Source organism: Ostrea edulis, chromosome 2 (assembly GCF_947568905.1).
Source record: "Ostrea edulis chromosome 2, xbOstEdul1.1, whole genome shotgun sequence".
NCBI classification, from domain to species: domain Eukaryota; kingdom Metazoa; phylum Mollusca; class Bivalvia; order Ostreida; family Ostreidae; genus Ostrea; species Ostrea edulis.
The window spans coordinates 65,910,057-65,933,251 of NC_079165.1; the positions used below are offsets into that span (position 1 = coordinate 65,910,057).

Genomic DNA, 23,195 nt, shown 5'->3' on the forward strand with positions numbered 1-23,195 from the left:
ATATTCTGAATTCATTGGCGGCGAGGGTGAAATGAGTCTCATTTATTATTTTAATTTATTTTGATTTTACTCCTATACAGAGGTAAAGTTTCAAAGAATATGAAATCAATAATGTTGATTTGTTATAATTCAATCGAAATAACCATTGGATGGGGTTGAAATAGTGACAAATTACAGTGGCTTTGTGTAGCTGTGTGGATCGTTTGCGGTTTAGGCTGTAAAATGACTTGGTCACTTGGTGCTATAAGATTCAAATAAAATGATGTTACCAGGATCATTTTATTTTCTTATAGGTTAATTTACACTTCAATAATATACTTCATCTTGGTAAATGATAATGTATCCATTTATCCGGAAGTCCTCAGCTTTTATTAAATAGATTCTGACTTGTTGATACTGCTATATATATTAATTATTATAGCCTAAGTTTGAGTATTGTATTTTGATTCTGTGTCCAAACATAAGCCTTGGCATCAATTTTGACTTTAATGTTACGAAGCTGTCTTTCCATGGAATTAAAGGCCATTTACAAAACACGGACGCACTGTAGAACAAATCATGGATTGATTTTGCTTTTGCATGGATGATAAAAAATGTCCGTGCATCTCCGTGGATTTAAAATTAAAAAGTGTTGATTAATAGTATTGTCCGTGCGATATATTACATGTTATAGACTAATATGTGTCATAGATCTAGCTGCAAAAATAACACAAAACGCAGTCCTCGTTAAGAATTGCAACAACAAAAAAGTAATTATGTCACAGTATCATTTACAAACTCTTACAATCCATACATTTGATTGTTTTTTTATTTCTTTGTTTAATACTAAGTGTCAAATTTTGACACCATGGATGAAACCTCTGGCGACACTTTGTACAATTAAACACGAATCCATATTCAGGCATTCTACAAGTATAAAACTAACTGTAGGCGCTTGCAAGAAGACAAAGACAATTTACGGAAAAATTCATTTCTTATATGTACAATACATAAAGTGGAGTCTCGTTACTTCAGTCATTTCCAGTATTCTGTACACGGATGTGCAATTACTGATGCCTGGGGCTACTGATTTTAGAGGTCGGGCATATGTATATGCATTGTATATTAACGGGAATAGTCAGCTCAATGACAACTATTGTTAGATTTTCAAAGTTTTTTTTCCTCTATTTCCTTAAAGTTTTATTTGTTAAAAAATATAACTCACTATGAAGCACTTCACAACGTTTAACACCTGTAAATAGCAGTGTTTCTCTGTTTGCTCTGTCCTCAATTTGGTTATCTTTACATTTTCCTTTTCACTAAACAATTACAAAGAGAAAATGTTAGATATATACAGTTGACAACACTGTATGACTTGTACTTTGATGAAGAGAAAAGTCTCATGTATTGCAAATATATTGCGAAATCCAAAGATCCAGGAAAAATTATAACTATTCTGAACTTGAAGGGTGTTCTCATTCCATGTAGAAAGTATGAAATGCCATACAATAATAATTAAACTGAGTCATTCACTACTTGGCCAGAAGCTATCAAACAAATTGTTTAATAATAAAAGATATGAAACTGACCAGTGTTTGCATAAAAATATTTCAATTTGCATATATCAACTCCATTTTAGTTGTTTTGTTGTGTGTTTGTGACAACAAATATTTCAAATAAGGCAAGAGGATGAGAAGCACATATGTAATATGTGTTCAACAGTCCAAACATTTTTTAAAATTGTTTTGGACTTCTCGCAGTAATATATATGCTTAATAATATACAATTTTGGCAGCGTCACAATATGAACATACGCAAAATTTTTAGACGGAAGACTAAAATTCTTTCATTATACAAGTAATATATTTTAATTCAAGTCTAAGACTTATTTCATGTAAATTCTTCAATAAAACCAATTCATAGAATTTCCATAACTTTGGTATCTGTGACTAAAATGTCTGTCCTTGATTCTTCCATATTTTGTATGTAAGTTCCGGAATTAAATAGATCATCAATATGAATAAAACCTTTGATATATAGTACATAAGTATAAACTAATCCCCTGTAGGTGTTTTTAATGGTTCATTGGTGTTTTGGTATTTTTAAGGGAGGGGTGATTTTGGTAATTATTTGGTGTTCTGTTTCCATGAATTCCATGAACCCCAAAAATGTTATGTAGCTATAAATTTAAATAGCGTTAGTATAGATGTGTCAATACACGTAATTGGTTGCCTTGCCCAATGGAAAAGTTACAGATATGGCCAAAATATATGTGTATTTGTTTTCCCGACTCTACCTACTTTATTGTTAGGAGGAAAAACAGTTAATGCAAGAATAATGCTGAACAATTGTATTTAGTAGTAAGTATATATAGACATGTAGAAGTATTCTGATAAGAGATTGATGACCTTTGCTATTACAGGTGAAATGGATAGTGAAGACTCTAAATCCGCCCTGTTACATCTAACCCAAGGCAATGATGATGTAGAAATGCAGAATTCGGCAAAAGATGAAGAGTCAGTCAGCGAATCTGGAGGAAAATATGCTATCGACTGGAAAAGGCGAGTCAAATCCGAGTTCATGAGGATTAAACACCTGAAGAAGTACAAAAAGACCGATGAATTAAAGGTATGGATGATGAGGTTTCATCAAATGAAAACTGTGGTAATTATTATACACTAATTTAGAAGCATACATGTACATGTTTTAATCCATTTTGTCATCAAATGTCAGTGTTTGAAACTAATGATAAAATTGTCTATTAACACTGCATAGGCATGTAACATTCATTGTCTGTGTTTATTTTGAAGTATTACAAGATGGTATGTTTTCATTGACAAAGTGCATGTAATACAAGTAAACAGTTACTGTGGAATCATTACATTTCGTGGGGCACAGTTTTCATGGATTTCGTAGATAGCCCTGCCAAACAGAGAACAGAATACACAATTTATGTAATGTTTTGATGAAAAGAATAAAAAAAACCCAATATATTCACAAAAGTACATCCTAAAGAACCTGCAAATTTTTGATAATCCACAAAAATTGGCTACCACGAATTTAATCATTTCACAATACTTGCTCAATGTCCCTGAATTAGAAAATACTTTTTTTAAGGTCAGTCTGACTTTTTATCTGCATTTTTAACCTTGGTCATAACTTTAAACAATAGAAGAAAAGAAACTTCATTTGATTAACCGAAAAGTCAAAGCTACATGACCAATAGAGGTCAAGATCAGATTCACCATGGTTAAGGTAACCATACTCGACGGCATACTGTTCCACGCTGACACCTTGTTCATTATCGATTCACGTGTAGAGTTGTATGTGTAGAATCAGAAATGAAGAAAGGTTTTCTTTGTAGGCAGCATTTGCAACAAACAGAACAACAATCAATGAACAACTCAAAGATCAGAAAGACTTCATAGATTCTCAGCCATCTTACACACTGCCACCTCCAGAGACGTTAAGTCACATTCCAGTCACAAAAAAGGTTAATCATCAATCATAGCTCCAACTGTTCATCTAATATACTTGTGCCAATATTTTTGACAATTACAATGGCATCATACCATAAATACTGTAATATGTGTATGCTGTAAATTCAATCTTTAGATGATCATACATGGTGCAGCCCTTATTTGATTTCAGTGTGATGTGAAAAGTAACCTGATGCCAGTTCAGACAACATTGCTCCGGGTTCTCAACAGTCTGCAGTCCATTCCAACCATGTATTGCTGGGCAGGACTTCAGCAAAATTTTATGGTGTGTTTACCCCTAAAAGTGATGGGTACATGATCCAAAAACAAACACTTTTTCATACTAAACCATAAGTTATATCTGTTCCAAATATTTGCTCATAAATACAAACAGAGTGCATAACATAACAAATTAAAATTTGAGAAAATTTAATGTACTTTATATTGTATGATATTTTTTGTTTTATGCAGGTTGAAGATGAAACCGTCTTGCACAATATACCCTACATGGGCGATGATGTCCTTGACAAAGATGTGACCTTCATTGAAGAACTTCTGAAGAACTATGATGGCAAAGTACATGGAGAGAAGCACTGCAATGTCATGGATAATGACACATTTGTGGAGCTCGTTAACTCTCTCTGGCTTAATTACCCTGATCCTGATGTGGAGGAAGGTAAAAAATAAAACTTTTGATGGGTCGCATTATGGTATAGGCTTGTCTGTCTATCTGACAGTTGGCCTAAAGTCGGTCACTGTGGCTTCCTTGTTGAATTTTATGGCTATACATACTCAAATTGTGTCTGGGTCATATCTTTTTTCACACTTTGAGGCCTAGGACTATCAAACCAGGTAAGCTGATATCTTGGGAGGAAGGTGTATTGTGACCCAAAAATATATTACTATGGCGTCCTTCTGGAATTTTATGGCTATGCATACTCAAATTGTGTCTGGATCATATCTTGCATACTGTGAGGCCAAGGACCATCAAAATTGGTCAGTTGATGCATCTTGGGAGGAAAGTGGGTCACTGTGCTTCATTATGGAATTTCATGGCTATGCATACATACAAATCATGTCCAGATCATATTTTGAGCACTGTGAGGCTTAGGACCATTAAACACTTGGTAATTTGATGCTTCGGGGGGGGGGGGGGGGGGGGTAGATGGGGATATTGCAACCCAAAAGCAGATCACTATGGCCTCCTTCTGGAATTACACTTGTCAGTGTCACAGCTTGTGACTTTAGATATGTAAACATAGATATGCATTATGTACATGTAGTTCTAGACAGACGTATCATGTATCTCAGTAATGCACTTCATTATTTCAAAGTAGTCTTCTAATACCAGTATATCAACATACATGTAATTATGTCTCCCCTCTTTCGGGGGGAGACATTGTTTTTGTACTTTCTGTCTGTCTGTCTGTCTGTCACAAAATCTTGTGAACGCTTCTCTTCCTATATGGCTTGTCAGATAGACTTGAAACTTTGTACAATGCTTCATTGCCATTTGTAGATGTGCTTATTATCAGGACAGGAGGATCCAATTATTTTCTTAAAAGTTGTACTGGATCTAAGAGGGGTGGAGGATGTAAAATAGCTTGTGAACACTTTTCCTCCTATATGGCTTATCAGATAGATTTGAAACTTTGTTTAATGCTTCATTGCCATTGTTAGATGTGCATATTGTTGGGACAGGAGGATCCAATTATTTTCCTAAAAGTTATAGTGGATCCAAGAGGGGTGGAGGATGTAAAAATAGCTTATGAACTCTTCTCCTATATGGCTTATGTGATAGACTTGACATTTTGTACAATACTCCAATGCCCTTTGCAGATGTGCATATTGTATGGACAGGAGGATCCAATTTTTATTCTTTAAGTTATAGTGGATCTGAGAGGTGGAGGGTGTAAAATAGTTTGTGAACACTTCTATGTGGCTTATTGGAGTTCATAATGGCTATGTCCCTGCTCATGCTTTCTCTTCCATATCATGCAGTACATTAAGGGGAGGAAGTTTTATTTGGGGAGCTGGGGAGACATCTGTTTTTCATAGAAACAATCTCTAGTATTTCTATATTGCAAATAGAAACACACATATAGCTGTATTAATGAAAACAATAAATTTTTTTTTTATACTCTTCGAATTTTATGTTCTGGATATCTCTTCTCATACCCCATGCTCATTAAGAGGGACAGATATATTGATCTTTTGATTATTTTTTTTTCTCAACAGCTGAAAGTATGGAACATTGTAACCAGGATGTGCAGAAGTCTGAGTTTCCCAGTGATGCCATCTTTGAGGCCGTATCTGCAGAATTCCCCGAGAAAGGGACTGCAGAACACCTAAAAGAAAAGTAATAACCTTCAATTTATTGACACTGTTATAAAGTCTCTGAATTTTATGTTTCTTGTGTGGTCATATAGACATTAGCTGCAGAACTCTAGCTCCCTAGTTGGAAACACTTGGAGCTATGGTGATGCATTGTATAAAAATCTGCAATTTAAGGCACTTTTTCTGGGCATTGTCCAAGTGTTTTATCTGTATATTTTTTACTTTTCTGTCTCAAAGATTTTGATATCGTTTGAGTACCATTAAGTAAGAAATAAAATATATTAGATCCAAATCTTATTATCAGATACAAGGATTTAATAGAAGTTAAGGAAAGCAACCTACCTCCTGAATGTACACCGAACATTGACGGACCGAGTGCCCAGTCTGTGCCCAGGGACCAGACCATGCATTCATTTCACACCCTCTTCTGTAGACGCTGCTTCAAATATGATTGTTTCTTACATCGTAAGTTATTACATAGAATTATATCTTACATCGTAAGTTAATACAGTAGAATTATATCTTACATCGTAAGTTAATACAGTACTACTTGGTATTATTTCTTACATCATAACTTAATGCAGTAGTATAATTAAAATGTTTGTTGGTTTTTTTTTCATACAGTATTATAAAACGTGATTGATTTGTATGATACATATTGTGTGTACAGAATTTATTACCTATACACATGAGCAGAAATCGTGTTTATATTCATTTATGGTCTGGTTTTAATTCTTTCCAGCATATCATCCAACTCCAAGCATGCTGACAAGAAAAATGCCAGAAACTAAACAAGAAACAGAGCCCTGTGGTCCAAACTGCTATTTACATGTGGTAAATGTTGTGAAATGCTTCATATTGAGTTATATTTTTTAACAAATAAAAACTTGAAGGAAATAAAAAAACACCTTGAAAATCTAACAATAGTTGCACTGTCCTATGAAAAAATATATGAAGTGTTTTGGTTTGACTGTAATATACATGTATGTAACCTTACCTGTATATACCTGTTATTGTGTTTTAGGTAGGACTACCAGATGAGAAGGGAGACAGTGGTGAAGTGAGGAAGGAAGAGAAGTCTGATATTAGTATGTACTATATACGTGTATCTAATATGTATCTGTATAGAAATGTGTACACTAGTGTACAATTGGGAAAGAGGTTTATATGTACTAAAACAGTGTTGTGTAATAGGAAAACAAAACTTTTACAACTTTCTCTGTTTTTGATTTGCTTGTAGACTTTAATTATCATAAGAATACAATTTGAATTCATATTGAGCATTCAAATTTAGAAACAGCTGTCAAAATAACACAGCTTTTAAGTTAATAAGTTTTTCTGTCAAATGTCAAAAATAAATTCACAGAGTTGGAATTAGGGAAAGATTATATTGATAATTTCATAAATATATGTAAACCAAAAAAAATATACTTCTGTTTAGGGTACATGAAAAGATTATGCAAGGCCAGTCACTTGCAAATCAAATTCTTATTTAAACTTATCATTTTATGTCTTTGTTGACCTTTCCGCTTCAAAATGAATTATTTTCCACCATCTTATTTATTAACAAGGTGCTCATTATGGATCTTACGAAAAAATAGAAAAAGTCCTCCCCACACCCCAAAATTTGTTGTTAGTCATGCTTGAATATGAACAAGCCAGTGGCTGCAAATAAGCAAGTAAAAATATGCCAGGCCTTATCTTCAAACTTTTGTTTGTAATCAAAGTGTACAGTGAAATTCGATATGATAATTTTTTTATTGGGGATGGTATAATACTGGCTGTCCAACGGCCCTAAAATTCCTTTAAAAAAATCTAATTTTATTTAGTTTTCCTAAAATTCCTTTAGAAATGTTGAATTCAAGTGGAAATCCTAGAAAAAAAAGGCCCTAATTTTTCATTTCTATTTATATTTCTACTCTGCAATTTTGAAAATGCATTCAAACTAAATTTGACCAGTGGATCCATGTATCAAGCTGTTTATTGGTTGTGACAAAGATGTGACAATTAAGGTACATATACATGTATAACCAATATAAATAGCTGGAAGACGCCCTTCCTGCACTTAAAGTACTTTTTTGTGAGTTTCTTTATTGTCAAATTTGCGAAAGTTAAGATCATTTAAATGTCTAAAACTGCCCTTATTTAAATATGAAATTCCTAATTTTAGCCCCAAATTTTCTTAATCTTATCCCCAAAATTAGCCCTTATTTTTTGTCAGAGTGTGCTGGACAGCCTGTATAATGCAGTCATCTGGAAACCCTAAACACTTACAGGGCTAAATTGTTTTTCTTTGTCTTGTATAAATGTAGGTAAAACGTAAACCGCAAACAATCGAAAATGAACCTTGAAATTTGTAAAGTAAATTTCTATGCTTTTGTAATGATAAGCTATTCTTAGATAACTATAACATTAAAATCAAACAAATTAAAAAGGAACCTTTAGATTTTAAGAAAAATAGTGTATGTTCATAAAATTTACATTTAATAATATGTACATGTGTATTGAAATGAGTAGTGTGTTTTTTCTCGTAGAATTCAGTGTTTGTTGTACATGTAAGTGGTTGCAGCTATTGCTTGTCTTGTTTCAGGTAAAAAATGTAAAACTAGATTGCAAAATAAGCGCAAAAGTAAGTACTGTATGAAAAGGTAGCCCACATTCTTCAGATCATTTTTTTCTTCATTCATATTTAGATAAATAAAAGTCATTTTAGATAAATCATACAGTAATTCCAAACTCATCATGCATGAAAGTGACGAGTTTTGCTTTTACATTTCAGTTTCATTTTGCTTCCATTTTAATAATCATTATTTTTTTTCCTTTATTTAAGTATACAGTATACCATTAATGGATTGTTTTTGGTGTGTGCTTATGCATGAAATATCAAGTCTATTTCAAGTCTGTAACAGGCAATATTGTGACTTTCAAACAAATAGTATATTTCTGACACTGAAGTAAAATGTTAAGTTGATAGAAAGAAGTAAACATAAAAGCAATATTTGGCAGTATGAACTTTAACTAACATGTGACAAACAGAGCCCGATACCTTTTCAGTGCCAAGATATGATTTAATCAGACAATACCACCATAGGCACCATAGCTATGTATCATCATTCAGAGACGGTGAAAGAAAAAGAATACTTAATTAGTAAAATACATATTTGTATATACATGTATATACTATTTGTGTATTGTATTTTATATGATCATGTGATTTTTCACTGATGTTGTACATTTGTATTCATGGCATTCTCACGAAGGACCACAAGATATTTATACCATTGTCCTGCTAACAACACATGCTAACACATGCTTCTTATGAATCTACTCTGCACTGTTTTTTTGGTTGTGTTTACCCCCCCCCCCCCCCCCCCCCCCCCAAAGATTAATGGGGTATGATAGTAATCCAATGTGTGTTGAAAATAGCATTTATTAAAAATGCCATTAAAAATAAAAAGTAAGTATTGCTGCCAAATAAGCATCATATGTGCCACAATAGAAACATGCACACTTTATGAATATTTGTATAGTATCTGCCAACATTATTTACAGCAACAGTGAAACCTTCAGTTTTATACACCAAATAAAAAACACATGTGACTAGAAAGTTACAGGCACAAAAGATGGAGTGAAACTTGAAAATATGCCAAAACTTGACTACATGAAAGAAAGATTGAACATGAATACCATGCCACTTGGAAAACAGATGACAGGTGTTGGTTGAAGGGGGGGGGGGGGGGGGGAGGCAGATCATCAAAATCTTCTCTTACTTAAAACATCATGTCAATAAAGATCACACAATCATAAAAGGGGTAAAAAAAAAAAAATCAAGAATAAAAAAAAAGAATCGGAATTATACTTATTTTTATATTACCTGTTTAAGGTAGGTCCCTAGTCCTGGACCTACTTGTGATTTCTCAAAAATTTGAGTTTAAATACTTAGATTGTTCATTTGAGGGTATGATAAAAACAAAAAAATGGGGGGTTGTCAGTATAATGAGTAAATTATGGTATTTTTATTACGTGCACCCCCATTTGTCAAACGGCAATATCAAAATTCATTGAAGAAGTCCTAGAATATGTCCATAAAATTTTGTTTGAGGTATGATGCTGCAATTTTTTTCCTCAAATATGAAATAAATATGTTTAACTAAATAATTAAAAGTGAAATTTTAACACAATTTCATGTTTTTTAATAATGGTGGTACAAAATTGAACTCAATACAGGCCCTCGGCAGTCAAAAATACGGCACTGCAACACCACTAATATGAATATTTAAAAAATTTGACTTGTGATTTTTCATTCAAACTCACATATTATGTTCATATATGAATGCTTGTTAAAATACATTTTAAAAATCTGCCCTTTCTCAGCATAATATTTTCACAGCATCTCAATTTATATTTACATTTTTTGGCCAAAATAGTCATTTTGAAGATGATTTTCACATAATAGAAGAAAACAAATATATAACAAGATAACAAATATATAACAAGTGCAGAATTGTTTTATTTAATTCCACAAGTGCATTATCGCATATCATGAATTTTTTTTAATTTACAGATAATTTTAACATGTAATACCCCTGTATATCAATTAAACAAATATGTACCTCTGGTTTTATTTGTGAATTAGATGACAAAAAATGGAAAGAATATTGGAGCCATAGTCTACTCAAATATAAGTGATTGAGTGTTATTGTATTCATTTTACTAAATTAAAAAACATACAGGTAAATGTAAAAATATGTTTGATAATAATAGTACGTGAACCAATACCAGAGTTCGATCCGGACATGACGTCACGCTACTAGACCTCTACTTTAATTGAGTTACAGACAATAATCCCCACTCTTTCTTCCTAGTAGATGTAAAAACTCCATTTATATGAACCTGTTGATGTTCAGTACCCAGGCAAGTAGAGTTATTTTACATCAGCAGTATTTTGATGTCCTGCCATGTATTTTGGCTGGGACATTAAGAATTAGTAGTCCTTGATCTCGTCCATGTGTCCACCTGTCTTGTTTAGCATTTATAGGCATTTAGCACTATTTCCTCTGGAACCACACATATCTTGATGAGACTGTGCCTAAAATTATTGACCATGGCTTTCCATGACTTGACGTTACACTTTCATGACGCCAAACTTTGATGATCGCAGCTCTCTGTTTGATCTTTACTAGATGTTTTCATGATATAGCAGTTCTCTCAGTGTTTGTGAATAATTAATTACACAGATGTACTTTGGTTAGAACTTTTTATCCATGCCAAAATTTGATGACCTTGACTGAGGTTCAGTTTGATCTTGACCTACATCATGGATGTACATGTATGTGTAGGAATCACTATGTTCATACATGTATATTGTTGTAGATCAAGCTGTCTGTTATGTACGTAACCGTTACACTACTGCCCTTAGAACTATTCATAATACATGATACCATGATTCAAGTTTATAGTGGTTTGATGTGAGAGTCAGTAAAAAAAGCTATAAAACAAAGTCTTGTGATACCTATGAAAACATACACATGCACACATACTTTTATCTTGATTTTGATTTTGAAGATGATAACTACTAACAACTGCTAAACTGTACCCATGAGGGACAGTTTGTACGTTGAATCTTGTGTGCTATGACAAACAGTAAAATGATTATTAGTAAATGGTGTTTGTTTTATGTACAGGTACATGTTTTTCAGGATCCAGTGTGGACATAAAGCAGGAGACACAGAAGATGGACAACTGGCTGCCAGCTGAGGAGTCATTGTTCCGGGTCATTCAGGACATGCACCGAACCAACTACTGCACCATAGCTAAACTGATCCAGACAAAGGCATGCATCCAGGTAAATGTGTCTTCATGTGTCTTTATCACTGTCGTGTAGTCAGAGAAGTCTGATTATTAAGATAATATCTAATTCATATCAATCATTACAATATCTGTATGTCAGAAAATAACATGTAGGTCTTGGTTTTGAAGGTTTATAACTTCGCTCTGAAGGAAGCCGCCCACATTCCAGACGTCACCGAGGATAAAGCACTGACCCCACCGAGGAAGAAGGCCAAAAAGAAGCACAAGTAGAATTTCATTGATAGCTATCAAAAATATCGTCAAATGTGCATCCATCATAAATATACTACTGCGAGTAGATTACAGTCGATATTCATTCAATAAAAATTTAATCCCGGAAATACTTTTGCATTCATACATTCTAATTTTAATACACGATTATTAAAAAAAAAATTGAACTGTTTAATTGCTGTGTTATGAAGATTATTTACGAGGAAAAGATGGGGAAAAAATATAGAACATTTCTAGCTGATGCCATTTTTCTTTGATATTCTGTACAGTTGTTACTGATCATTAGTTTAGCAGTGATATTTCACGTAATAGGTTGTGGTCCATGCATTGTCGCAAGATTCAGCTGAAGAAGGATAACAACAGCAGTAAGATGGTACATAATTACCAGCCCTGTGACCACCCGGGCCTCCGCTGTGATGAAAACTGTCCCTGTATCATGTCCCAGAATTTCTGTGAGAAATTCTGTCAGTGTAGTGGTGATTGTACGTATATACCATTTACAGTGAAAATTTAACCCCTTATATTTGTTCAGATGCACTGGGGGAAGAAATTGTCCTGTTTGAAATTTGTCCAGATACCTTTTTTTTTTCTTTAGAGTAATGAGTAAATTGAATTTACCTAGTTTTGAATTCATCCCAGTTAGGAAATGAGCAAAAATAAAACAGGCAGAAATTTTCCTGTATGCAGTACCCTTAACATATTGTATTTAATCAATATACTTTTTATTGTTAGACAAAGTCATAAAATTCCTTTATTGCACAATATTTCACTAGTAACACTGTTAAGAAATGTGCATGCTTTGGCTTGCATCTAGTCATAACACATGTAAGACCACATCAATCTGAAGGTTTGTGAACTCTGTGTAAATGATGCTATTTTGGATATGGGCCTGATTATCAGTGATTACCCTATCATTTCTGATGCTACAGAGAGATCACACCACATTATCTACATGTACAATGTACCTTTGACTATTTACTGTACATCATGGTTAGTCAACAATGCCATAGCAAACATTTGAACTAATTTATTCTTGCTAACCTCCCATGTGATTCAAAACAGTATGTACACTGATGTACAAAAAAAATTTTGTCATGAAAAGTGAAGACTATTTTTTAAATTTGTTGATGCTTGGACCCAGGAATCAGCAGTGGAATACTTCGTTGCTGAATACTGTGACATGTACTACTTCTACACTATAATAAAACATGATATTCTTCCATTCAATATCCTCTGTTGCCCTCAAAGCAACTCTCAATATACATGTTTCATGGGCAAGCACTCAAGTTTAAGATTATTTGATTGGTGTTCAGATGTGGAAGATTAAATATTGTGAAGGTGTAGAGGATTTCACACAAACTTATACTGTTTTTAGGTGAGAACCGATTCCCAGGCTGTAGGTGTAAGGCTCAGTGTAACACTAAACAGTGTCCATGCTTCCTGGCAGTCAGAGAGTGTGACCCTGATCTTTGTCAGATGTGTGGAGCAGGTAGGTCAAAGGTCATATTGGACAGAAAATCTTATTTTAGAAAATAGTATTTGTTCTGTCAAGTGAATGTTTTGGGTGTGTTTTTATTTTTTTTTTTACAGATCAGTTCAATACAGATAAAATTTCCTGTAAGAATGTTAGTGTTCAAAGAGGAATGAAAAAGGTGAGACATCAACAAAAATTTTAGCCCCCATTATGAAAAACCTAAATCATTATTTGATGGAATATATGATAATATACATGTACATTGACATGCGTGATGTGATATTTGCATGATACAGGTAGGATAGGATTAACCAAATGGAAAAATAAGTATCAACAATGTGTTCCCTGTCCTTTTAAATCTTAATACCTACCTAGTTACATGTAGTTCACTGGATTAAAGTGTGAGGTTGTTGATCTGTGTATCCTGAGTTCGAATCTTCTGGGTTTTTTTTTTAAAAAAAATCTGTGTGACTTGTACTTAATAATCAAATGGTGGATTTAATGTTGTTATCAATTGACCGACATTAATTGTTCAACATTAAGTAAGTCAATATTATTTAATGTTTAAATCCAAAGTGGTAAATGATACATGAAATAAAGTAGGATCAGGAAATAAACTTTTATGTAACATTGTGTACAATTGCTATGTAGTAAAGAAGTTATTTCATATGTTAAAGGTCCTTTAGAAAGGTCTTCATGTACCAATATCAATGTATACATGTACAGTGTACATGTGTGTATACTGACCTGCTTTAGAGAAATAATTTCAAAATAGTCCATTGACCACTCTCTGAATATGGTTCCGACTTTTGAATTCCATATTAATACATAGTGTATTCATGTAATACTTAATAGTCCATTGACCACTCTCTGAATATGGTTCTGACTTTTGAATTCCATATTAATACACTGTATCCATCTAATACTTACACAAAATAAATACTGAGTATGTGCATTATGTTTTACCAACAGTGGTGATTGGTTGTTTTTATTCTGTTAATGCAAACTCAAGTCAAATTATGGTAAAGATGTGATTTTTTTTGTAAAAAAGTTTATTTAAATTTGCACACGTGTACCTGGTATATGAGAATTATACAGTATAAATTTCATTTAGATAAAAGTTTAGAAATTACATGTAACCTAGATTGAATTTCCATGGCATTGTTATAATAGTGCACCAGTGAAGAGTCGTCCTGTCAGTGTCTGCTGGTTGTTTGTCTAATTCTGCAGTTTGAAATTTTTTTTTTTTTTCAGCACCTTCTCTTAGCTCCCTCAGACATTGCAGGCTGGGGAATCTTTCTCAAAGTACCAGCAGAGAAAAATGAGTTCATATCTGAGTATTGTGGAGAGGTAATTCAGGGTCTATACATATCAGTTGCTTTTGATTTTTGATACAGACTGATATTAAGGATATTTGAGGCACATACCTATAACGTATGATCTACAGTTTCCACAGTTGCTGTCCAGACAATGGTTTCAATGTTTTGTAGATCAATTTAAGTTTTGTAAATTTTGGCTTAAACCTTTAATACATTATTGGGTATTGAATGATACAAGAAATGATCAAAGACTACTTGTACAAAAAAAAGTGCATGGATTTTCAATAACCGCAATAAAAGAAGCATTATTATTATTAAAAACAATGTTTTGTGTATTAATCGACCTTCTCTATTGTAGATAATATCACAAGATGAAGCTGACAGAAGAGGAAAGGTGTACGACAAATACATGTGTAGCTTTCTCTTCAATCTAAACAATGGTGAGGGGAAACTGCCTTTTCACTCAATGACAAATATCATTAGGACCCCATCATATGGTGCATGCCTTATAGTAATTACAATGTTTGTCCATCAGCACTTTCTATCACACACCATAACTTAAGTTTCCTAGGAAAGATTTTCTTGAATTTTTTACGTATGACTTGGACTAGGCAAAGGAAGACCCCTTTCAATTATCAGATCTATCGACTTTGTCATTACCGAGTTAAACACTGGGGGATTTAGTATTGTTTATATTAGTAAGATAATAGCACTTTCTATGGCACACAATAATATGAGATTACTTGAGAAGATTTTATAGATATCGAAGATAATGCAAGGATTTTCAGATTTATCAGTATTGTCATTACGGAGTTATGGGACTTAGAATTTTATATTGAAATATTCATTACCGGGCCCTTTTTGACTTGTGAGTTTTCTAGTTGACATACCAGTGAATGCTGCAGTTTTACCTGTGTTATAGTACATTCTGTTTGTTCCTAACATTTGTATACTATGCGTGGATATTATTTTGGTCAGATTTTGTTGTGGATGCCACAAGAAAGGGCAACAAGATTCGCTTTGCTAACCACTCAGTCAACCCTAACTGCTACGCTAAAGTGATGATGGTGAACGGGGACCACAGAATTGGCATTTTTGCCAAACGACCCATACAAGCAGGAGAGGAACTCTTCTTTGATTATCGGTCAGTGCAATTTTTTTTTTGCCTCTCATCTCGTACAAGCTAGAGGAAGTCTTCTTTGTGCAATTATCAATACAGTACGATTCACATGTTTTGTGAATGCCCTTTGTTTGTTTTGAGTCTTGACTGTTGTGCATGAACCATATATTCAGCTGTAGGTTACTTCTGTGTACTGTATAAGATTTTGAGTTGTCAAAGTTTATTATAGCTGACAGCTGAGTTAATTTTGTCTCCCTTTACTGTTTATATTTTCATCTCCAAAGTCACTGCACTAGTTTCAAACTTTCAACCAAATTTCCTTTGGTCAAGAAATTTAAAGTTTGAATTGGTCCAGTAGTTTTAGGTCACTTGAGTAAACTCAGGTGACCTATTGCAATTTGTTGTTGTGCGTTAACAATTGAACATTTTTAGCTTCTTTTTATACGCCCGTCTTAAGACGGGCCGTATTATGTTATGGCCTTCATGTCCGTCCGTCTGTCTGTCTGTCCGTCTGTCCGTCCGTCTGTTAGCTTTTTCGTGTCCGGCTCATAACTTAAATACTATAAGGCCTAGAATAATCAAACTTTGTCAGTTGATACATCTTGGGTAGAAGGTGTGTCGCACATTAAAACCAGGTCGCTGTGACTTTTAATTAAGATATGGCCAAATATGGTAAAACCCTGTCCAGCTCATAACTTGAAAACTATTTGATCTAGAATCATGAAACTTGGTCAACTTATGCATCTTAGTTAGAAGGTGTGTCGCACTGTACTTTAAGGTCACTGTGACATTTAGTTGAAGTGATTTTTTGAAAAAAGTATGTTATAATTGGTACAATCCCTACTCATATAAGAGTTTTGTAGAAAACCTCATTCAAAAATGTTACATCAAGAAAACACATATTTTTTTTTATGATATACTGTACAGCTTTTTTTAGCCTATGTAATGTTTCCTTTGTTTCTAACAATAACATGAGAAATTCCACTTGTCCCATGGGAGTAGCATGCAAAGGGCATTTTGACAAGACTAATTAATGTGTTTTGTGTAGAGCATCTCTGATCAACATGATCAAGCAGGTGTTATCTTTATCTCTAGGGAATTGGGCAGAGAGATCTTAGCCTCTTAATTGCAGATATACCAGAAATTATTTGTGAAAGTGAATTTGTTTGTTGTGGTTAGTCTTTATTTTCAAAATTAATTTGACATTGTACTATATAATTTTTAATTTTTTTTCTCAGCAACCTATATGCAGAGTATCATTTCTCACTAAGACAACAAATGGTTGCAATATGTATAAAGGCCTATTTTAATGATTAGTATTTTGATGTTTTGTTATGGCTGTGGCATTGTTCAGAAAAAAGATATACAATGAACAAAGCTGCAGATTGGGCATTTGTGTAAATCTGAACAGATGAAATAGTATTGCAATAACCATATTAAAAAATGTTAATTCAAGAAACTACACATTCTTCATTATATACACTGTACTATACAGCAGTATATAACAAATTATTTCTTTTGTGTCAGTAACAAGAGAAATTTCCCTTGTCCCATGGGTGTAATTATCAAGCAATTCAGGAGGCATTTTGCTAACAGAAAAATTGCATTCTGTCAAATTACAGATTAATTAAAGAGTTTAGAAGATTTCTGTTACAGCAATCTGATCAAGGAGGTGCTATCTATATCTCTTGCAATCGGGAATTGGGCAGAGGAATCTGGCCTTCTAATTGATCTGTCAAATTTTAGAACAGTTCTAATTGGTAGCCATTACTTTGAAAGTTAATTTGGTATAAAGTTTAAGAATTAATATGATATTGTAAAATATATTTTTATTTTATATCTCAACAACAAGGTGCAGATTGTCATGTCTCACTAAGATGACAGTTTTACAGTCTAAGAATAAACATAATGACTAATGTTTGATGTTTTATTACGCTGTGCATTGTTCTTCATTCCTTAAAATACAATGAGCAAAGCTGCAGATGTGCATTTCTCAAGTCTAACACAACCAGTTGAGAAATATATGATGTATTATTTTTTTCTAATTAATAACTACACCATAGGAAATGCACCAGTGTTTGAAATAACCGTTTTTAATCTATATTTATTTATATTGACATCACCATGCATATTTTACTTTTATACTTGAAGATTTGACAAAGGCAGATACTGATATATGTATTTTTTGATATGTTGAATAAATCAACCTTTTTGAGTACTCCCATTTATTGTAAGTTGTTTGCTTGGATAAAGGGCAATCTTGCACTTTAATCATTTCATTGAAAACATTTGGGAAAATGTTTTTATATCCTTTTAAAAATCATTAAGCTTACATTATCAATATTTGAAGCAATGTCACATGAGGCCATAAAGTGGGTAAGATTCTTAAAGGAAGGTTGACATTTGGTTCCATGCATACCTATCTCTTCATGGTGATATGTTCATGTTAACAATATGTGACGGGCGTATCATGTGCCGTGGCGGTGCACTTTATTGATAACTACTATTCTAATTCTTTTCAAATTTGGTATGAAGCATCTTGTTTTATACTGTTACTGAACATTAGAATGAAGCCAATATATATTCAGAACAGGGATTTTTTTTTTATTATTTCATAGCCCATGGGAGTAGTGATACTTTTCACTAGTACTCAGGTGACTGATAAGGCCTGTGGGCCTCTTGTTTTTCTAGGAGTGGGTCCACCTGGCATGCAGTAAATATTACCACTCTTCTTTTCTAGCCAAGGATTTTGATCTGCTTCTTTCATCTTCTCATAGAAAATCCTTGGCTAGCAAATTATATTACCCCTGCAGATATAATTTTACACTAGGCAAGAGCAAAGTAATTAGAACTGAACGATTTGAGACTATCGTATTCTTAGACAAGCAGTAAACCAATAAATGCACACTCTTTTTAAGTGTACCATCATCATTACTGTTAAAATCCTGAAGGAGTTCATATTTCACTGTAACAGCAAGTAGGAATTTTGTTCTTTATGCTCCAGAGATTGAAGAATGGGGTCATATTGGTTTTGGTGTCTTCTTCTGTCTGCAACCATAACATTGGATTTTTTTATTCTTGAGATCAAAACTATAATTTGATATGAAAGGTATATCGGAGTCAAATTTGCCACAGGTCACACACCCTGGACATATTCATCTTGTTTCTAAAGAAGAAATATGTACAGTGTACTTTCAATTTTTTTTTCAGTTATGGTCCAACTGAACAACTGAGATTTGTAGGAATTGAACGGGACACTGAAATGCTGTGATACTACATGTAATAGGCAGTATGGAGGCAAATTCTGTGCAGAAATTACCTGGTGCTCAAGAATAGAATAACGTTTTCGAAATACTGTGCAATATGTGGAATTTAGTGAATTAAACAGCTAAACAGTGTAAAAGGATTATGTCAATTGTTAAAACACTCTAATTCTGAATTTAGAGCATGATGAATACTAAGTACACAACAATTTTCCTCACATGTAATTTCATGTTTATTAACAAATGTAAATAAAATGAAATACTGTTTTCTTCTTTTGAAATTACATGCATTGATTTTTTTGTACCAGTATATATAAAAATATGAAGGCAGTATGATAAATGATCCATTAAGGATTAAGAATACAGCGTCAACTGGAGGCCAACGCTTGGAAATAATATTGAAATGTGTCTTTGAGTCAACAAACATCATAATCATTTTCCCTCATATTAGGTAACCATGCTTCAAATTGATTGTCACATTCCATCTTGGATGATAAAGATTTTGCCTTTCATAATGACATAAAATATGTAAACATCTGCTAATTAATCTGTTAGCAACTTCATGAAGTTTGTTGTAGTCCCATGTGCCTCAGCTGTTCTGGTGTGAGAACTTCAGCAGCATGTTCTGCCTGCCAAGCAGCCACTTTCTCCTTCCCAAGTTCTGCATGCAGTTTGGCAAGCTTCTGTTCTGATTTTACCGTTTCTGAGTTCATCCTGTTTCAAAATAATATTCTTATTACTTTCACATTTTGATAGTTTAACTAAAATTTGTAATTTGAGACATCATGTCATAGGCATGTGATACAATGGCAGTCATCAGAACTTAGCATTTAGCTTTCCTACAAAGCTGGCAAACCACAGTATACTATTTCTATTTGCTTGACGATGTTTGTGAATGTGCACATCAGAGTCAACTGTACTGTAATGCTTATAACATGTCTTTAGTTCTTAAAAATGTCAATTTACAACCCTTTTATGTAAAGTAAGGTCAAAAGAAAAAAATATTAAACCATTATATCTAGTCATATAACTTTTCATCACAAGAATGATTCATGTAAAAATATGTACAATCAGACTTGCTGCATTATGTTTTGAGGCAACTACCACCGTATTACATTTAGTTTATTAGTTTACCAGCTAGCAAACATGGATTTACAACTTTGTTGCCATAACCGTTTCATCATTTGTCTTTGAATGCTGTCTGAGAAAAGTACAGGTGACCCATAAACAGTTTTATAAGAATCTACAGAGAAAATACCATTTAACTGTTTATCTGTAAATACTGTTTCCTATTGACCACTTCTAAATTTATTTTGCTCATTTAGAATTATGTTCATTTGACCAAGAGAAGCGATATACACCAATTAACTCATGATTAAGCTTTTGGAGGAGAAAATATTGTTTTACGGTATATATATATTTCATTTTGTAATTACTGCATACCATTTACTCTTATGTATCTAGGATTGTATTAATCCACTCTTATATGTCTACTACTTTGGGAACAAAAGGCGCATTATAATAGGATTCTGTGTAAAGCTTACTGTTTGCAAAAACCATTGATTTAACACTGACCTTCGGCTCTCTGACATGGCTCGGGAGAAAAAGTCCAGCGCTCTCTTGTCATCAATGTCCTCTGTGGCATTCATTTTTCCATCCTCCTAAAATAAAAGTTTTTGAAAGCTTATTTAAATTTGCAATACGCATAATGTACTAGTGCTGTTGTCAGATGTCAAATACACTGGTAAACTCCATCCCAGTCTGATTAAAATCAAATCCTTAGATCTGTTTGCATCCCTCATTACTCAAAAACAATTTCTTGGGAAGAGGGGGGGGGGGGGGGGATTGAGTATTGCAAGTCTGCTTTGAAATTAATTGTTTCAAAAACTTTGATTTCTTGATTTAAGCCATATGATTAATTGATTGTTGTATTGTTACAATTATCAATAATTGAATTGTTGCTCTATCTTTGCTCTATCTAAATGAATTTCGCATTAATCAATAAAATTAGATTACATACAGACTAATATGATTATGTGAAAATATCTCTAAAAGTAATGCTGACAACTTTTTAGGTCACCTGAGTAAACTCGGGTGACCTATTGCAATTGGTCGTTGTGTATTAACAATTGAACATTTTTAACTGCTTGATAACTACCAGCCCAATTCTTTTCAAATTTGGTATGAAGCATCATTGGGACAAGGGGGACATAAATTGTAAATTTCAAGACTCCAACACCCCTAGGGGCGGGGCAAAAACTGCCCGAAATTGACAAATTTTCAAAAATCTTCTCAAGAACCACACACGGGAAAGAAAAACTAAATGCATAGTGATGTAGAGCAGGAAAGCCTCTACCAAAATTGTAAATTTCATGATCCCCTGGGTAGGGGTTCTGACCCTAGGGCAGGGCCAAACTTGGTATATAGTGTTTGTGTAAAACACTTGAATAATATCTTTTTAGTGCTATTTATACTAAATTGAAACGAAATGGATAGAGCAGGTAGTCTTTTACCGTAAACTTGATGATCCCCAGAGTAAGGGTTCTGACCCCAGGGTAGGGCCAAACTTAGTATATAGTATTTATGGGTAAGTTTGCTGATGCAGTATAAAATCTAAATGCATACTTAGGAATAGCAGAAAAGAATGTACAAAAAATGGTGAATTTCACAACCCAGGGTTATGACTTTAGGATGAGTCCAAATTAGTCATATCTTTTGATGTTTTAATGTTAATACACCTATTATTTAAAGCCTTTCATCAGTGTATGCACTTTTGAGGCCAGTAAAGTTTTAAGAACACATCTTGTTTTATAATGTTGCTGAACATTAGAATTTAGCTTAAATATTCAGAACAGGATTTTTTTCTCTAGATTTTATAACCCATGGAAGTAGTAATACTAGTACTCAGGTGACCGATTAGGCCTGTGGGCCTCTTCTTTACTAAACCTACCACGCAAAAATGAATGTGTTAGAAAGGTGTCTCTGCTGTAAATTGAGACCCGACTAATGGGTGATGAGTAGGAAATCCTAATCTGAATCTTTTGACGTCATGTGCAACAAATGTAGAGATTTGTGCTGAGTCTGATGAATGTGTAAACAAAGCAAATGAATATACGTTTAAACATAGCTATTAGTTTAAGCTCAAAACTTATATTAAAGACTTCAGACTTATAATATCTGCCATTCTGTGCCTTGATCGTATTGCATACATGTACACGTGAATGTGCTAGATGCATTTATTACTCTTTCAAAATGAGACAAGTAAACCTGCAGGGGGCAACATTGTACATTTGAGGATGTTCACCTTCACTTTTTAACTATGAACCGGATTTATACTGTAGAGTCACTTTTTTTAAAAATTATTATTTTGGTTATGACGGTCATGTAAACTGCATGACGGTTGTGTATAGCCGATATATAAAATAGGTACACTACGTGTATAGGGCCTACAGCCGGTGTACATTAGGTACCCAGGGGTCTAGCGAATAGCCGATTTATAATAGGCCTAGACGTCGACGGTCGGGCGAATAGCCGATATATGGGGTGTGATTTTTCCTCTTTTCAGAGGAAATCCTCTGATTTGCTCAATTGTCGAAAAAATGAAACACTCTGGATTTGATCTAAAGTGGCAGAAAATTATATTTTTCCAGGTAGGGTGAGGTGTATTCCTCCCTTTTTGACCAGTTTTCCTCTGATTTCTGAGGAATTCAGTCACATCCCTGCGATATACAATAGGTGCACTGGTCAGTGTGTTTCGTTAGTTTATCACATATGTCGGTATAACTTTGTCATTTCATGAGCTATTATCTTCTCATGGATGCTCTAACAATAAATACAGAATACCTTTTGTTTGTTATAATGCTCGGTGATAAAATCTTCTAAGCTTTTCGCAGATTTGTCCTCTTTTTCGTGGTCGTTTGCCTCGTCCGCCATTTGTAAACAATGAGAGGCACTGCAAAGCTAGTTGATTGTATGTTTTCGAACTTTTATCTACAATGCAAACAATTGTTGTTCTCGAAATATTTTATGAAATGATAAATAATAAACAATTGAAAAAACTTGGTGTTACACGCAATATCTTCTTTTTACCACATCTGAGTATTTTTTATGTTGTCATGGAGCTATGTAAATCATCATTCGGAA

The 23,195-nt window shown here is 33.6% G+C and overlaps 2 protein-coding genes across 9 annotated transcripts; one reads left to right on the top strand and one right to left on the bottom strand.

The window, feature by feature from the left end:
* Positions 1 to 19,333, top strand: LOC125678862 (histone-lysine N-methyltransferase EZH2-like). 7 transcript variants are annotated; one of them, XM_048917611.2, is made up of 19 exons: positions 1 to 293; positions 2,402 to 2,607; positions 3,344 to 3,472; positions 3,631 to 3,744; positions 3,930 to 4,134; positions 5,697 to 5,817; positions 6,100 to 6,260; positions 6,538 to 6,629; positions 6,820 to 6,883; positions 8,386 to 8,424; positions 11,480 to 11,640; positions 11,775 to 11,872; positions 12,189 to 12,358; positions 13,252 to 13,365; positions 13,467 to 13,528; positions 14,605 to 14,700; positions 15,028 to 15,109; positions 15,648 to 15,813; positions 19,000 to 19,333. In XM_048917611.2, exons 1-19 carry the CDS (start codon positions 260 to 262, stop codon positions 19,058 to 19,060), a joined length of 2,175 nt encoding a protein of 724 aa, XP_048773568.2. In that variant the 5' UTR covers positions 1 to 259; the 3' UTR covers positions 19,061 to 19,333. The 7 variants fall into 7 exon arrangements, with proteins under 7 accessions (XP_048773568.2, XP_048773569.2, XP_056012903.1 ...); XM_048917612.2 differs by having other exon boundaries at positions 11,495 to 11,640; XM_056156928.1 differs by lacking the exon at positions 8,386 to 8,424.
* On the bottom strand, positions 19,268 to 23,186 carry LOC125678864 (uncharacterized). Of its 2 annotated transcripts, XM_056156932.1 has the most exons (4): positions 23,142 to 23,186; positions 22,896 to 23,042; positions 20,628 to 20,713; positions 19,268 to 19,766 (listed from the first exon to the last, which is right to left on the bottom strand). In XM_056156932.1, exons 2-4 carry the CDS (start codon positions 22,983 to 22,985, stop codon positions 19,613 to 19,615), a joined length of 330 nt encoding a protein of 109 aa, XP_056012907.1. In that variant the 5' UTR covers positions 22,986 to 23,042; positions 23,142 to 23,186; the 3' UTR covers positions 19,268 to 19,612. The 2 variants fall into 2 exon arrangements, with proteins under 2 accessions (XP_056012907.1, XP_048773574.1); XM_048917617.2 differs by lacking the exon at positions 23,142 to 23,186 and having other exon boundaries at positions 22,896 to 23,065.
* Between the last annotated feature and the right edge of the window lie 9 nt (positions 23,187 to 23,195).

What these genes read in the sequence shown, in the direction of transcription:
- LOC125678862 (XM_048917611.2), top strand. Translation starts at nt 260, where the DNA reads ATGATGTTACCAGGATCATTTTATTTTCTTATAG. An exon ending in ACATTCCAGTCACAAAAAAG is followed by an intron (nt 3,473 to 3,630) that starts GTTAATCATCAA and finishes ATTTGATTTCAG; the next exon opens with TGTGATGTGAAAAGTAACCT. An exon ending in ATATGATTGTTTCTTACATC is followed by an intron (nt 6,261 to 6,537) that starts GTAAGTTATTAC and finishes AATTCTTTCCAG; the next exon opens with CATATCATCCAACTCCAAGC.
- LOC125678864 (XM_056156932.1), bottom strand. Translation starts at nt 22,985, where the DNA reads ATGGCGGACGAGGCAAACGACCACGAAAAAGAGGACAAATCTGCGAAA. An exon ending in AGCATTATAACAAACAAAAG is followed by an intron (nt 20,714 to 22,895) that starts GTATTCTGTATT and finishes CTTTTATTTTAG; the next exon opens with GAGGATGGAAAAATGAATGC. An exon ending in GCCATGTCAGAGAGCCGAAG is followed by an intron (nt 19,767 to 20,627) that starts GTCAGTGTTAAA and finishes ATTTTGAAACAG; the next exon opens with GATGAACTCAGAAACGGTAA.